The sequence below is a fragment of the Triticum aestivum genome, chromosome 3A, assembly GCF_018294505.1.
Source record: "Triticum aestivum cultivar Chinese Spring chromosome 3A, IWGSC CS RefSeq v2.1, whole genome shotgun sequence".
Lineage (NCBI taxonomy): Eukaryota > Viridiplantae > Streptophyta > Magnoliopsida > Poales > Poaceae > Triticum > Triticum aestivum.
The window spans coordinates 711,860,999-711,878,706 of record NC_057800.1 but is presented as its reverse complement, the minus strand read 5'-3'; the positions used below and the strand labels follow the sequence as shown (position 1 = coordinate 711,878,706).

Genomic DNA, 17,708 nt, shown 5'->3' with positions numbered 1-17,708 from the left:
GTAATAATTTCACTGGATCAACCGCTCCCTTGGCCGTCGGATCTGACATAAGTCACGATCCTGGGACGTCCTGGCAATAGAGAACTCCCACATGCAACATTTCTGTTGTATGTTCGGCAACATTTTATTTCCGTGGTGATTCTAATCAAGGTATATCGTTATGTGTGTACGTTTATAAGCAGTAATAGCTTTAGAGCATCTCCCACCAGCAAAAAAAGGAAGAAGCTCTAGAGCATCTCTAGCCGATCCTCAAAAATGAGAAGTATCTGGCCGAGTAAGCTAGTGGAGTATACTACTCCACTAAATTTTAATCGGACTTAGCCCATCCCCTAAATAAACAGAGTAAAATTTTCTTTTCTCATTTGCATTTCATTTTAGGCCACTGAAACAGATTTAATTGCTTCTTTATTTCATTGAACAATATTTTTATACATTGGAGTACATAATTCACCAACTGTTCGCAACGAGAACAAAATCAAAGAAAACAAGAACCACAATTAGACACTTTAATACATATCCAGCTTCCATAACTGCTCCACTAGTTGGATTAATATTTTCTCTATGTCTTCACTGTTAATTCCCTCAATTGACAACTCGAGCTTGCACGCTTATTTCTTCCTCAGTTCCGACGAACAAAAAGATGAGCTCAAGAATAAGGACACAGTGATAAAATGGGACAAGGAATTGGTGATGGACCCAACCTAAAGATCATAAAAGAAGAGGTAGAAGCACGAACAACTCTACCGTGGTGTGCACAGCCGCTCCCCACACCCCCACCCCCCACCCGCCGCGCGTGTCGTGCGGGCGCCGACGAGATGCCATACACGCGAGGCATCGGGGTGACCAAAGACAATGTCCGCGCCTGGTGCACGGGGGTTGTTCTGTTCGTGCCGCCTCCTCCCCCCCTCCTCTCCGCAACAACGAGTACACAAGCGGCGCACAAGGTCTCTCCCAAGGCCGAGGTCCGAAGGGATCAGGGGTAATGGAGAGAGGCAGGATCTTTCCAACCGGCGTAGAGGGATGCAGATGAGCCATGGGAGCCGGTGCCAAGCGGCGTTCTGCAATCGCCATCGCGAGAGAGAGATGTCGCTTTTGTGTTTCTTTTCTTCTCAATTTTTCTATAGAACATTTTTTCAGTGTCGCTCACGCTACGACAGAGAGTGGTGAAACTAAATGGGCTAGTTGTGGCTCAATTAATCAGAGGGCTCGGAGTAGCTGCCCTTTAGGACATCTGGTCCATGAATTGGTAGACGTGGCCAGCCGGGAGCGGACGCCAGATCTAACGACCAAGAACGAAAATCAACGACATGAAACACACCTGATGTGAGAAGACTCAAAAGTGGTTCAATTTTACTGCCATAAATTGCTACTCATTCCCTCACAAAGAATTCAACGGTGCTTACATTGCTAGTTAAATAAATTAGTGGAACATGGCTGAGTTACAAAACCTAACATTAATTTAGACTAAACTGTTGCACTTCTTTGTAACTACAAAATATATTCTCCACGTATGATTTTGCCGCTTAGTTTTCATTGTGGTTACCAACTGTGTAATTTTATTTCTAAATATTAAAGCACACTATTTCTATTAAATCATTTTAACATTGGTCATGAAATTTTCAATCCACAAAAAATGAAGTACATCTTATAGAGTGCTTGATGTGCTCTCTTTTTCGAGACACCGTCAGTTTTGTAATTTAACTAGATTGTTCTAGATTAGAGAAAAGATATAGGATTACAGGTCTTCATAGATTAATTGAATTGCACACATATGTTTCCTTTTGTCTATTACAGATGTGTTAAATATTATTATAGAAAGCTATAAATGTGAATGAGGTTTCTAGAATGCATCCATATCTATATTATGTGCAAGTAATTACATGGGTAATTATCTTCGTAATAAATATAAAATTTAACCATATAAAAATATATATTACTGTTTTGTCTATGAACTGCTGTGTTGCTTGTTTATTAGTTCTCCGATGATCAAATATGTCTTTCATGCTCCTCGGTTCTACAATCAACTGACAACATGTGCATACCATGCATTTGGTCTTGGATTAGCATCATTTAGCTCAACTCGCATGGAATGGATCTAGTTTTTTTTGATGCGTTTGTATGAAAATGTTCTCTTTGTACTTAACAAACATTAGCACTGGTAAGAGGTATGCGTGAAAATTTGCGCATCATCTTTTTTTCTTGGTTCCATCAGTGTGTAAATCAACCCCTAAAATAATAGTGACTTGCACAACACACCTTGACTGGCTGAACATCACAAATCAAAATTTACGCGAAAAGCTTTTAGGTTGAAAATAATGTTACACATAACTTTTTGTATTTGTTGGCTCTAATATTTTATATCCGAATATCTTCAATACATACAAACTGGATAACTAATGAGGGCCCCTAGTTGATTATCAATATTGCACTGGTCTAGAGCCGGCTCTATGTTTGTGACTAGTTATCCGACACCTTTTGCACCCATTTGTCGATAAATTAGCTTTGATAGCCATAAAGATTTTTGCAATCTCAGAAGTGTAAAAAATTACAATTCAAGTTTGTGGGCTTGGGAATCAACATTGGTGAGGACCTAGGAGGCACACTTGTCTTTTGGCCGATATCATGTCCATAGTTATGTATCATTGCATTTCATGAAAAAAAAGTGTAATTGCGTATTTTTAAAATGATGGTGGATAGACATTTAATTCGTTACATATGTGAGGGTCTATGTAAGGAGTGATTTTTTTTACTCTTCAGCTCCATGCAACACTTTATTTTGAAAATTAAAAAAATGTAACCGCCCAAGCAATAAACAAAGATTCCATAGTGTGCATATTAGAATGCAATATACATTGGAAAAAAGGCACACACAATGACCTAAGATAAACATTTGTTGCACTAGCCGCAGTTGTATATCATCATGTTATGTTTTTCTATCAAATTCAGAAACATAACCATTTTCCTGTCAATTTTTTCAATAAATAGGTATATTTCGGCATCCTCTCCCGAAATCACTTTTTTCATTTAAGTGTTTTTTCTAGTAGCTTCAATAAAGTGATAGCTCACTAGACCTATGGAGACATTATACATTTATTTTTAAATTTTCAAAGAAAATTCTTTAAATCTTAGTCATATTTAGAGCCATTTAATGAAAAATTAACTGTGCTAGCTTAAATTTCTAGGTATAGATAAGTCAGGATACACAACCAATGTCTTAGGAACCATGTCTCTATAACATTAGGCGGGTTGTTTTGGACGTTTATAATACATTTGGCTGGCCAATATTTTGGTCAAGCTTTTTCTTGCCATGAGTTGATTAAAATTGGCTAAAATTTAAACTAGAGTTGCTAACTTGTCATGGGCAAATCAATATATTGGCAGCCATGCAAACAAGCACCAAACCTTTGGTTACTACTAAATTAGGAGTGCGGAATGGTTTACCCTCAGAAGATTTATTTTATACAGTAGGTATTGGTAACCATCCAAACTCATTGGACTCTTTTCTGGGACGCGCCACATGAGGCCGTAAGAGCATGTAGAATCGGACTCCCATCCCCCCTAAATGCTAGGACGGACTACCAAGACACCTCCCAGACCGAATATACACGCACTCGGACCCCAAAATCGCCCATACTTTAGGGTTGTCCAAAATGCTCACGCCTAAACACATGTGGAGATCGGGCGGAAGATGCAACCTATCGAAGAACTTCGCACCACTGAGTCACGCCGCGTCACTTACCTTGCGCAGAGGAGGAGTACGAGGAGGTGCCGGAGGATGCGGCGCCAGAGGAGGAGGAGGCAGAGGTAGGCATGGAGCTTGAGCCCAACGGATTTGGGATGGAGGAAGCGTGGGAGCAGTCCACCTCGCCCAAATTGTTGAAAATATGCCCTAGAAGGAATTAATAAAGTTATTAGTATTTCTATTTCCATGTTTATAATTTATTTTATATTTTCATGCCACAATCGCAATCGTTTTTGAATGTGATATTCGTAGAAAAACCTATTTGCATGTGTCCAAAATAAAAACCAATCAGATCCCTAATCAAGCCTCTAGACTAGATCACGCATTGTTGATGGTTCTATTTTCCTAACCATGAGCATCCTTAATGTAACGAGAATGTTAAAAATAATTAAAACACATTGTTAGAGTAACTATGATGTTGGATAGACCCAACTTACGAAATAGTATGAGATCACGTCGACAATATGTTGTCCTTGTTTTCGTATGAAGTGTCAACATTTTTATTCTTTTAACGTTTACTTAAGTCCTTAGACTATGAGAATATCATAAACCGGGATGACACATGATTACATTGGGTTACAAGATGTCACCCCATAACTAGATGGTTATAAAGGTGACTTCCAAGTATACCTAAAAGTATGTTGTGGTGTTTGATACGTCAACAATGTGATTTGCTCCTATGGCGATGGAGATATATACTCTGGGCCCACTCGGTATTACAATGTCCATCATCGCTGGGCCAAGCATAGTGATTAAGGTGTTAGCAAGGGCACATAGAAATACGGAAACAAGAAAGGTGTACAAACCGGTAATGAGGATAACAAGATGTAGTGATCAAAGGGTTGATCACGAGGATACAGTACAAGTCTTGCTTCGGGTTTTGTAATGTGTCACAAAGAGAAGGCAATTTTTTCTGTGTTGAAAAATATTTGCTTGATAAAATCTTCGTTGGTAATGCGGGAATCATTATGGGTGTCCAGATCCCGATAATAATTATTGAACGGAAGGTGTTCTGCACTTGTCGGTATATTATCACACATGTAGGATCATACGCCTAATGACTCGTGGTAATGTTTCAGAACTAGGAGATGATGGAGAACGAGCTCTGGAAGTGTTCCGGATGATACCGGAATTGTTTTGGGAGGTCCTGGGAATGTCCTAATGATACCATGAAGGTCCCAGAATGTATTAGAATGCCACGAGAGCTTTTGAAATGTTCCAGAACCTTCCAGAATATTTGGGAGGGTCCTTAGAGGGCCGCTCCATGCTGGAGTTGTAGGCAAGGCACCCCAAGGGCCCAAGTCGGCCAACACTAGGGAAATCTGGGGGCAAGCCACCCAGGAGAGAGTCCTAGGAGGACTCCACTACCCAGGTCGACCGACCCAAAGAGGGCCTCCTCCCAAAGTGGGTTGCCCCCTTCCCCCTATCTGTGTGTTGGGTTGGGTTTGGGGGGGGGGGCGCAGGTTAGAGGCACACCAAAGTACCGGAGGCCGACCCGTCGCTACCACTCTCTCTCTCTCTCCCTCTCTCTCTCTCTCTCTCTCTCTCTCTCTCTCTCTCTCTTTCCATGAAGTGTTGCAGTATCTCTAGATCGGGAGGCATGGATACCTCTAGATGTAGGAATCAGTGAGCTTCACCAACTCTTCTTCCTCTACTTCCGGTGCATAGATCGTTGGTGAGATAATCATTACTTGTACCTCCATAGTGTTTCTGAGATCTATGTGCGCGACTTTTTTTTCTTATGTAGCACGTTCCCCTACTAAAGCCGCGGAGGTGGAGCACCACGTGGCTGAGGACGTGCACGTAGGCGATGCCACTTTCACTGGGCTCGTCGTGGATCCCGGCCTCATGGCCAAGAACCATGCCATCATGGAGTTGATCCAGTCCCGGTGGGAGGTGGTGGAAAATCGTCGCCTTATCCACCTCGCCAACATGAGGAAGGAGCGGCTATTCGCGGACGCCGACAAGGAGGAGGAGGAGGCGCTGGAGTTCCACCCCGCCGCAAATGACCATGAGGCCGGAGGCTCCAGAAAGGAGGTCATCAACATTTCCTCGGACGAGGAGTAGCATTAGTGTAGTCTATATTGAATGTAGCTCGTATTAACCTATGTATGCAGTATATACGATGAAACCTACGCGTTCGCAGACGTTTAGGGGTCATATTTGTCCAGCCCAATTGGAGATGCTCTAACTTGCTTTCTGTTAGACTTAATCTTGATTCGTGTATCTGCATAGTTTGTTTTTCGTTATGCATGTAGCTTAGTTTGTCTAGGGAGTAGTTGTCCAACGAAACTTCAGCGGAGGCGTGCGGAGAAGGCGAGATGCCAAGGCGTCGTGCGATACGACGATGATGTCGAGATGCCAATGGTGGCGTGAGGCTGCAGTGCTGCGTGCGGCAGCGTGGCCGTGTGATGCGGCAAGTGCGACGAAGGCTGGAGTGTGGGGCTCTATGAGCATGTTTAGCCGGCTGGGTTGATCCGGTTGTGAGCTGCATGCAAGTCCTAGTCCTGGGACGTTGGAGTGAATCAAGGAAACAAACTGGCTGCATGCAAGTAGTTGGTTAGCTAGCTTTGTGTGTGTGCATGGGTTAGTGGGTTTAGTGGCCCGAGTGGAGGCTGGGTTAGGGCGTGCGTGAGCCAGCCCGCTGTATATATATGTGTTGATCAGATGAATGAAAAGTAGGCCGTGAGGGCTGTAGAGCAAAATGTGGCGAATACGTTCACCAAAGAGAAGAGCCCGTGGGCAAAGCTTTGTGCTCCTTCTTGGTGCGTTGTGTGTGTGTGGGTGTTCTTTTGTGTTTGAGAGAAACAACCAGAGAAAGAGAGAGGGAGCTGTGAGAGGCAGCACCAATGTAGAAGAAGAAGAGCGGCGCTGCAAGGAGGCGGCGCCAACAATTGGCATCAGAGCCTGGTCGATCCGGTGGCGGCGTCGGCGGCGTGGTGGACTCCATGTGAGATGGAGGCCGGTGGCGCAAGAAAGAGGCTTGTGGCAGCGCGAGGCCGCTGGTGGCTTTGACGGCGCGAGGCCGTTATGAGGAGAAGTTGGTGTGGCGATCGGCGCCGCGAAGGCGTCGTCCACGTGAAGAGATGGCCGCCACATGCGGCAAGAGGCCGTGGTACTCGGCGCTGCGATGGCGTCGTCTACGGCAAGACGGTGTGGTGATTGGCGTTGCGAGGACGTCATCCACGACAAGATGGTTCATAGTGACCGCTGCTGCGACGGCGTCGGTGGCGGTGCGTGGCTGGTTACGGCGCTGCGATGGCGTCATCAAGTGATGGCGGGTGATCCACATCAAAGATTGTGATGATTGGAGAATCAAGATTAGGGAGGAAAATGTTAGACTTAATCTTGATTCGTGTATCTGCATAGTTTGTTTTTCGTTATGCATGTAGCTTAGTTTGTCTAGGGAGTAGTTGTCCAACGAAACTTCAGCGGAGGCGTGCGGAGAAGGCGAGATGCCAAGGCGTCGTGCGATACGACGATGATGGCGAGATGCCAATGGCGGCGTGAGGCTGCAGTGCTGCGTGCGGCAGCGTGGCCGTGTGATGCGGCAAGTGCGACGAAGGCTGGAGTGTGGGGCTCTATGAGCATGTTTAGCCGGCTGGGTTGATCCGGTTGTGAGCTGCATGCAAGTCCTAGTCCTGGGACGTTGGAGTGAATCAAGGAAACAAACTGGCTGCATGCAAGTAGTTGGTTAGCTAGCTTTGTGTGTGTGCATGGGTTAGTGGGTTTAGTGGCCCGAGTGGAGGCTGGGTCAGGGCGTGCGTGAGCCAGCCCGCTGTATATATATGTGTTGATCAGATGAATGAAAAGTAGGCCGTGAGGGCTGAGAGCAAAATGTGGCGAATACGTTCACCAAAGAGAAGAGCCCGTGGGCAAAGCTTTGTGCTCCTTCTTGGTGCGTTGTGTGTGTGTGGGTGTTCTTTTGTGTTTGAGAGAAACAACCAGAGAAAGAGAGAGGGAGCTGTGAGAGGCAGCACCAATGTAGAAGAAGAAGAGCGGCGCTGCAAGGAGGCGGCGCCAACAATTGGCATCAGAGTCTGGTCGATCCGGTGGCGGCGTCGGCGGCGTGGTGGACTCCATGTGAGATGGAGGCCGGTGGCGCAAGCAAGAGGCTTGTGGCAGCGCGAGGCCGCTGGTGGCTTTGACGGCGCGAGGCCGTTATGAGGAGAAGTTGGTGTGGCGATCGGCGCCGCGAAGGCGTCGTCCACGTGAAGAGATGGCCGCCACATGCGGCAAGAGGCCGTGGTACTTGGCGCTGCGATGGCGTCGTCTACGGCAAGACGGTGTGGTGATTGGCGTTGCGAGGACGTCATCCACGACAAGATGGTTCATGGTGACCGTTGCTGCGACGGCGTCGGTGGCGGCGCGTGGCTAGTTACGGCGCTGCGATGGCGTCATCAAGTGATGGCGGGTGATCCGCATCAAAGATTGTGATGATTGGAGAATCAAGATTAGGGAGAAAAATGTTAGACTTAATCTTGATTCGTGCATCTGCATAGTTTGTTTTTCGTTATGCATGTAGCTTAGTTTGTCTAGGGAGTAGTTGTCCAACGAAACTTCAGCGGAGGCGTGCGGAGAAGGCGAGATGCCAAGGCATCGTGCGATACGACGATGATGGCGAAATGCCAATGGCGGCGTGAGGCTGCAGTGCTGCGTGAGGCAGCATGGCCGTGTGATGCGGCAAGTGCGACGAAGGCTGGAGTGTGGGGCTCTATGAGCATGTTTAGCCGACTGGGTTGATCCGGTTGTGAGCTGCATGCAAGTCCTAGTCTTGGGACGTTGGAGTGAATCAAGAAAACAAACTGGCTGCATGCAAGTAGTTGGTTAGCTAGCTTTGTGTGTGTGCATGGGTTAGTGGGTTTAGTGGCCCGAGTAAAGGCTGGGTCAGGGCGTGCATGAGCCAGCCCGTTGTATATATATGTGTTGATCAGACGAATGAAAAGTAGGCCGTGAGGGCTGAGAGCAAAATGTAGCGAATACGTTCACCAAGGAGAAGAGCCCGTGGGCAAAGCTTTGTGCTCCTTCTTGGTGCGTGTGTGTGGGTGTTCTTTTGTGTTTGAGAGAAACAATCAGAGAAAAAGAGAGGGAGCTGTGAGAGGCAGCACCAATATAGAAGAAGAAGAGCGGCGCTGCAAGGAGGCGGCGCCAACACTTTCGTTGCCTATTCACAAAAAGAAAGGAAAAAAAAGGAAGAAACACAAAACTTGCTTTGGTTGCCACGATGACCAAGGGCTATGGTAGACTAGTACAGTCGATTCAATCGGGTGTGAACCACTACCACTCTCAGTCCAGGTTAATAACACCTGTGCCACAAGCCCACAAGGCACTCACAGACAATTAGCTTAGCTGGGGTTTTAGTGGCAACTGGCAAGGAAGCAACAAAGGACGCACTGTGGATGCCATCATCAGCCCTTAAGACGGGCCAGGTCAGCGGTCAGCGCGGTGAGGAAATTCCACGAGCCAGACAAGCTCTATGTGTCGCCAAGTTCTCTCCCAGCGATGGAATGCGACCTGCAGCGGCACGTCGACGACCTCATCGCTCACGGACGGATCGAGTCAATCACCGCAACGCGCGTAAGATAAAATATGGCCGGACTGGATGGTGACAACCGTTCAGCCGGTTTCCACAGACCAACGAACAAGTTGCGCCGGCGGCCGGTCTCCTCTCATGCCAGCACTACACATGCTGTAGGTGCCATGGAAAATGGAAACCGAGAAGAAACTAGTAATGGTGTATTATTGGGCCAAACTGCCGGGTAGTTCTGAGAATTATTATTGGGCCAAACTGCCTGGTAGTTCTGAGAATTTTTTGTGTATATAAGAGGCGAGTGTGCTTGGTACATTGCATCCAAATAAGGGGGAAGACACCTCAAAGATACACAGACATAAGCGAGGAGGATGGCGAAGCAAGGTGTAGACGTCGCAGTGGCGCTGGTCCTTGTTGCCTTCGCAGCATTTCCAGCAGGTATATTTAGCACACGATATCGTAGTATTTGGGCGGTGATTACATGCTGTACCTAACGCAACAAATCAAACTCATTAGCTCTTGCATGCCGCATTTTTTTTCTCCAGTGCACTCCATCGGCGTCTGCAACGGCGTGCTCGGCAACGACCTGCCGGCGCCGAGCGACGTCGTGAAGCTCTACCAATCCAAGGGCATCAACGCCATGCGGATCTACGAGCCGGAGGGCAACGTCCTAAATGCTCTCAGCGGCACGGGCATCGCCGTCCTCATGGACGTCGGCAAGGCGCTACCCAGCCTCGCCTCCAGCAGCTCCGCTGCGGCCGCCTGGGTAAAGGCCAACGTCTCCTCCTTCCCGGGCGTCTCCTTCCGCTACATCGCCGTCGGCAACGAGGTCATCGACAGCGCCGGCCAGAAGACCATCCTCCCGGCCATGAGGAACGTACAAGCGGCGCTCGTGGCCGCCGGCCTCGGCGGCAGCGTCAAGGTGTCGACTTCCGTGCGGTTCGACGTGGTCAAGGACACATCTCCGCCCTCCAACGGTGTGTTCGCGGACACATCATTCATGGGGCCCATCCTTGAGTTCCTGGCGAGCACCGGCGCACCGCTGCTGGTCAACGTCTACCCCTACTTCGCCTACGAGAAAGACCCGAAGAACATCCAGCTCAACTTCGCTACCTTCGTGCCAGGCAGCACCACCGTGAACGACAACGGGCTGACATACACGAACCTCTTCGACGCCATGGTCGACTCCATCTACACCGCGCTGGCGAAAGCCGGCAGACCCGGGGTTAAGGTGGTCATATCCGAGAGCGGGTGGCCGTCGGACGAAGGTTTCGGGGCGACGGCGCAGAACGCGCGTGCGTATAACCAGGGGTTGATCAACCATGTCGGCAACGGCACGCCCAAACGGCCCGGGCCGTTGGAGACGTACATTTTCGCCATGTTCAACGAGAACAAGAAGGACGGGGAGAAGAGCGAGAAGCACTTTGGGCTGTTCAATCCGGACATGTCGCCGGCCTACTCCATTACTTTCTGAATGGAATGCGACAAGCGCTGGATATTTTGCGTTCGAATAAGCTGCCTGGCAATGCAATTGCAAACTGCATGCATCTAAGTCAACCACTCGTGTGTGTTATGTCTTCTTTTTTCTTAAAAATGTCCCAAAAAACACGTCAAAAATGAAAAGAAAAGGACTGAAATCCACTTTTTTACATGCCATATTTAACTCTCAATTTTCTGTGTCAATTTTGCCCCGTGTGTTCATTTCTTCTGAGTCGCGACAGCGCACTTCATTTTATCGACGGAAGTGTTGGGATACAAAGGTTGCTAGGAGGATATGAAAGCCACACATGGCGTTCCAAACCCAAGCTAGTAGCCATTTTTGCAATATTGTGAGCTTCAAATTATGCTCGCGCTTCTCATGGCATATTTCACGTGCAGAAAACTAGTCTTGCCAGGGGTAAGCTCTCACAATCATACAATAACCACCTAGATGACGTGTCGTCCGAAGGTCGTTTGCGACTCTCAGACAGTCAATGGTGAAATAGATCTTGCGCATTGCCAAATCTTCTACTAAAGCTTGAGCTTCTCTGCACCCATAGGTCGAGAGTTTCTGGGTCGAGTACTCCCTCAAAAACAACTACGGACGCCCCCCCTCCCACCCCCCCTGCCCCCGCGCGCGGAAAACCCCCTGGTGTAATTCACCCCAATCGCACCTCGGTTCTGACTTCCGAGTCTTCGCTACTGCCGCATCGGCATTCAGTTTTGCAAACCCTTCAGGTGGGGGCTTCCACACACGAGTTGGTTTGGGAGCCGAAGGGTTGCATGGCATGTGCCGACCGCACCTCATCAAGGTATCTGGCGATAAAAATGTTTGGAACTCCCCTTCATGTATTGCTTTCCACCGCGCCCACCAAATAGCCCAGAGAGTAACAAGAACCTCGACCAGCTGATCCTATTGACGTGTGTTTACTAGATTGAAGAGCCACAACTTTGCATTTGGGGTCTCACCTCCAACCAATGGTACAATAACATCATCCTCCCACATTGCCCACACTGCTCTTGCTATGTTACAGTCCATTAATGCATGTGAGCATGTCAGCATGAATCAACGTGGAAACAGCCTCGCATATTCATTTGCCCCGTTCTCCCAGTACAGGCCTACCCGGCCCAACGTGGAAACATGTTCCTTTTTCCTGTTTTCTTCTCTCCCGATGAATCCAACCCGCTCTACACCTGAACGGCACCAGCACCTCCAATTTTCTTTGGCGAAAAGGCCTAAGGCCATATTAAGTATCACAGGTGCTTACAAACATACCCGTACAAAAAAGTAGAAAAACAATTTAAATCTTGGGGATGTTGAAATCTTCTTCCTCCTGCATCCACGGATAGCGCGTCATGGCCATAGCTCAATTCCGTCTGTAGTCATCCTCCTAGGGGTCAATGATGAAGAGGACCACATACAATAGCTTGAACCCCACTTTGATTATGTTCATGGCCACGGCCGGTATGTTTGTCTTGTCAGCGTGCACCGGGATACAATAGATTACCCATGTCGCAACATTGAACATAACCGATATGCATGACTATAGCTCATTTGGCTCGACCTGCTTATTTCTCGTGATTCCGCAAAATGTTGGCCTACATTCATAAGTTCGGGCGGAGTTACACACGGAGAAAAAGCAACACGTCGAAGTTCGAATGGTTGTGTGCATGCGTGCAATGTGTTGCGTGTATCTCAATGAGGTACGTGACAGGATTAATGTCCACTAGTTGGTTCGCCGGATAGATTGAATCCTCCAAGTAGAACATTGAGATCTTCTCGAATCGAGAAAGAATCATAGTTTAAATGGTTGTTGAAATCATAGTTGTAATCCATGTTTAATTCTAGAATGAATTTTCTTCATTGTTGAGGCGGGGAAGGAAGAGGTCTTTAGCCAACGACAAACGGATCCCGCATGGTGATTCTGAGTTTGCGCATCGCCTTGGCAGCCTCCATATTATTATGAAGCGTGTTCCATATGATAGATGACAATCGATAAAATGGGGACTCTGCTAGAGTTGCTCTTACAAATCTATCATAGACTACTACAGTCGATTAGGGTGTGAAAACAACGCCACCCTCTGACCCTCAGACCTTGTTGATAGTACCCGTGCCACAAGCGTACACAGGCAGATAGCTTATTTGAGGAAGCAGCGTACTCTTTTTTTTGCGGGGTAAAAGGGAGTTTTATTATAAAGTCACAGTGTTACAATCGAGAGGCCAAAGGTCCTCAATACATGGTGGAACCGAATGAACCCACACAGCCGTGGTTCTCTCGGTGCGGCTATAGTTTGCCAACCGATCTGCAACACTATTCTGACTCCGATGTAATTTCTGAGGTAAAAACTCCCTTTTCATCATCAAGTCTTTATAATCTCCAGTATCAAATGCCCATATGCTGATTTGGTGAGATCATCATTCGCCAATACTGAAAGAGCAGTCGCCGAGTCCGACTGCACCACCACCGGAAGAACTGTGTGTTGAATAGCCAAGGCCATACCCTACATGATAGCATGGATCTCCGCCTCCAATGCATCATTACAATTAAACATGTAACGATAAGCCGCTAGTAACACCGTACCTGATCCATCTCTCAACACGATTCCGGTTGCTGCTGACCCCTCTTCCTGTCGGAAGGACCCATCAACAGAGAGCGCGGCGGTCGCCGTCTTAGGAGCCGGCCATGGTGGCGCTGGTTGTTTGATCTGAGTGTCGGTCTTCTGCTCCGAGACCGGCATTTTACCTTTTATTATTTCTTCCGTGGTAAAGCGACTAGCGAGCCGAATGGATTTGTAGTAACTATCCAGATACTCCACTGTTGCCGCCGCTGCTGGCACCTCCTTGCCATGTGCGCAGTCATTCCGCAGCTGCCATATCCTCCACAGCAGCATGATCACCATGTCACGAACCTGATCCAAACATGGCATGAGCAAATTCAGGAGCCATTCCTTGCCAGTATTGATCAGAATATTATCCGAAGGGAGAGGCCACCTTTCCCGCATGTGTGTCCACAGGGTATGTGCATGATCGCATGTGATTAAGGCATGGAACTCATTCTCCTCCTCCACACCACATAGCAGGCAAGTAGACCGCTTAGAAACATGTCTGTACTTCTTGCATGCTGCCGTCGGCAAAGCCCCGACCACCACTTTCCAAACCGCTATCTTCATCTTCTGTGGCACCGATAATTTCCAAACATAGTTCCATATTGATCTCGTGCCTTTTGGTACGTCTGAAGATGCCCCCCTGCGTAGGCAGCATCATGAGCACTTGTAGCCAATTTACACTAGTAGAAAAAGGGTCAAATGTGAAGCACATTAGTGCCGGTTTGAATTTGAGCCGGCACTAATGTGACCATTAGTGCCGGTTTCAACGACTAGGCGGGCGAGCATCATTAGTACCGGTTCGTGGGCAACCTTTAGTACCGGTTCATGCCATGAACCGGTACTAATGAGGTTGTGTCAGGCTATGGTCAGGCTGGGGCCCCACGAAGACCTTTAGTACCGGTTCATGCCATGAACCGGTACTAGAGTTTCTTTGTAAGCTGATTTTTAGTCCCACCTCGCCAAGAGAGAGGCAATATGAGCGGTTTATAAGCCGTGAGTGCACAGACAATGACGAAGAGTTGCAATGCTCACCTGCATGTTGATTAGCTTCAAGTCTTGCGGAATAGCATAGATTGCACTGAGCTATGTGCAGTGCAGTCTACACTATTCCGAATGACTTGAAGTAAATTAACCAGCATTGCACCTCTTTTTTATTTTTAATAACTTATTTGAACTCCGGACTTTTTTTGTGTTCAGTATGCAGCATTCAAAGCGACATCATTGTAGGATCGAAAGTATGTCTAGAGGGGGGGTGATTAGACTACTTGACCAAATAAAAACTTAACTTTTTCCCAATTTTAGTTCTTGGCAGATTTTAGCTATCTTAGGACAAGTCAAGCAATCATCACACAATTCAAGCAAGCATGCAAATAGTATATTAGCAGCGGAAAGTAAAGCATGCAACTTGCAAGAATGTAAAGGGGAGGGTTTGGAGAATTCAAACGCAATTGGAGACACGGATGTTTTTCCCGTGGTTCAGATAGGTGGTGCTATCCTACATCCACGTTGATGGAGACTTCAACCCACGAAGGGTAACGGTTGCGCGAGTCCACGGAGGGCTCCACCCACGAAGGGTCCACGAAGTAGCAATCTTGTCTATCCCACCATGGCCATCGCCCACGAAGGACTTGCCTCACTAGCGGTAGATCTTCACGAAGTAGGCGATCTCCTTGCCCTTACAAACTCCTTGGTTCAACTCCACAATCTTGTCGGAGGCTCCCAAGTGACACCTAGCCAATCTAGGAGACACCACTCTCCAAGAAGTAACAAATGGTGTGTTGATGATGAACTCCTTGCTCATGTGCTTCAAATGATAGTCTCTCCAACACTCAACTCTCTCTCATAGGATTTGGATCTGGTGGAAAGAAGGTTTGAGTGGAAAGCAACTTGGGGAAGGCTAGAGATCAAGATTCATATGGTAGGAATGGAATATCTTGGTCTCAACACATGAGTAGGTGGTTCTCTCTCAGAACGTATGAGTTGGAATGGTATATGTGTTCTGATGGCTCTCTCTTCGAATGAAGAGGAGGTGGAGGGGTATATATAGCCTCCACACAAAATCCAACCGTTACACACAATTTACCAATCTCGGTGGGACCGAATCAACAAACTCGGTCGGACCGAAAAGGTAAACCTAGTGACCTTTGGAGATTTTCGGTGGGACTGACATGCAACTCGGTGGGACCGATATGGTTAGGGTTAGGGCATAACGTAATCTCGGTGAGACCGATTACACAAACTCGGTGAGACCGATTTTGGTAATAGGCTAACCAGAGAGTTGGTCAGGTAAACTCGGTGGGACCGATTTGCCCTTTCGGTGAGACCGAAAAATTACAAAAAGGAAACAAAGAGTTTACATTGCAATCTCGGTGGGACCGATTCGCTCTTTCGGTGAGACCGAAAAGTTACGAAAGGAAAACAGAGAGTTTGCAATCCCATCTCGGTGAGACCGAGATCCCTATCGGTAGAACCGAATTGCTAGGGTTTGGCAGTGGCTCATGACAAGTGAAACTCGGTGGCGCCGGATAGAAAGAATCGGTATGACCGAGTTTGGCTTAGGGTTTAGGTCATATGTGGATATGGGAAAGTAGTTAAGGGTTTTGGAGCATATCACTAAGCACATGAAGCAAGAGGCTCATTAAGCAACACCTTATCCCTCCTTGATAGTATTGGCTTTTCCTAAAGACTCAATGTGATCTTGGATCACTAAAATATAAAATGAAGAGTCTTGAGCTTTTGATCTTGAGCCAATCCTTTGTCCTTAGCATTTTGAGGGTTCCACTTTCACATCCATGCCATGCCAATCATTGAGCTTTCCTGAAATAATCATCTTGAAATAGCATTAGCTCAATGAGCTATATGTTGTTATGAATTACCAAAACCACCTAGGGATAGTTGCACTTTCAGTCATCAATTTCCAACATGTTCTGACATCATTTGTTGTTTTTTGGTCATTTACCTAATTGTTTAGAGAGCTAAATGACCGTGAAATTGAAAATCACTACAAAATGAATCCTGAAAATGTTGAAAACTCGGCACGGTATCATCATATCACCCGCATAGCATGCGCGAAAGAGTAGAGAGGGTCACGGCAAAAACTGGACGCACTTCGTGTACAAACTGGACAAACTCTTTCGGAGTATCAGGGTTTCGGACGAGAACTCATCTGTTACACGGCCATTTCAATGTTTTTTAAACTTATTTGAACTCCGGACTTCTTTTGTGTTCAGTATGCAGCATTCAAAGCGACATCGTCAATTTCCAACATGTTCTGGCATCATTTGTTGTTTTTCGATCATTTACCTAATTGTTTAGAGAGCTAAATGACCGTGAAATTGAAAATCACTACAAAATGAATTCTGAAAATGTTGAAACTTGGCATGGTATCATCATATCACCCGCATAGCATGCGCGAAAGAGTAGAGAGGGTTTCGGAGTATCAGGTTTCGTACGAGAACTCATCTGTTACACGGACACTTCAATGTTTTTTAAACTTATTTGAACTCCGAACTTCTTTTGTGTTTAGTATGCAGCATTCAAAGCGACGTCATCAATTTCCAACATGTTCTGACATCATTTGTTGTTTTTCGGTCATTTACCTAATTGTTTAGAGAGCTAAATGACCGTGAAATTGAAAATCACTACAAAATGAATCTTGAAAATGTTGAAACTTGGCATGGTATCATCCTATCACCCGCATAGCATGCGCGAAAGAGTAGAGAGGGTCACGGCAAAAACTGGACGCATTTCGTGTACAAACTGGACAAACTCTTTCGGAGTATCATGGTTTCGGACGAGAACTCATCTGTTACACGACCACTTCAATGTTTTTTAAACTTATTTGAACTCCGGACTTCTTTTGTGTTCAGTATGCAGAATTCAAAGCGACGTCATCAATTTCCAACATGTTCTGACATCATTTGTTTTTTTCCGGTCATTTACCTAATTGTTTATAGAGCTAAATGACCGTGAAATTGAAAATCACTACAAAATAAATCCTGAAAATGTTGAAAACTTGGCATGGTATCATCATATCACCCGCATAGCATGCGCGAAAGAGTAGAGAGGGTCACGGCAAAAACTGGACGCACTTCGTGTACAAACTGGACAAACTCTTTCGGAGTATCAGGGTTTCGGACGAGAACTCATCTGTTACACGGCCACTTCAATGTTTTTTAAACTTATTTGAACTCCGGACTTCTTTTGTGTTCAGTATGCAGCATTCAAATAGAAGAAAAGAAATAATGCAGAAAATAAAAAAACTATACAAAAAAATTACTCAAAAATAAATAGAAGAAAATAAAAAATGCAGAAAAGAAAAAAAATATACAAAAAATTACTCAAAAATAA

General features: G+C 46.4%; 1 protein-coding gene across 1 annotated transcript; it reads left to right on the top strand.

The window, feature by feature from the left end:
* Positions 1 to 9,462: 9,462 nt before the first annotated feature.
* Positions 9,463 to 10,921, top strand: LOC123063409 (glucan endo-1,3-beta-glucosidase GIII). The gene is made up of 2 exons (XM_044487175.1): positions 9,463 to 9,710; positions 9,818 to 10,921. Exons 1-2 carry the CDS (start codon positions 9,644 to 9,646, stop codon positions 10,744 to 10,746), a joined length of 996 nt encoding a protein of 331 aa, XP_044343110.1. The 5' UTR covers positions 9,463 to 9,643; the 3' UTR covers positions 10,747 to 10,921.
* The last annotated feature ends 6,787 nt before the right edge of the window (positions 10,922 to 17,708 follow it).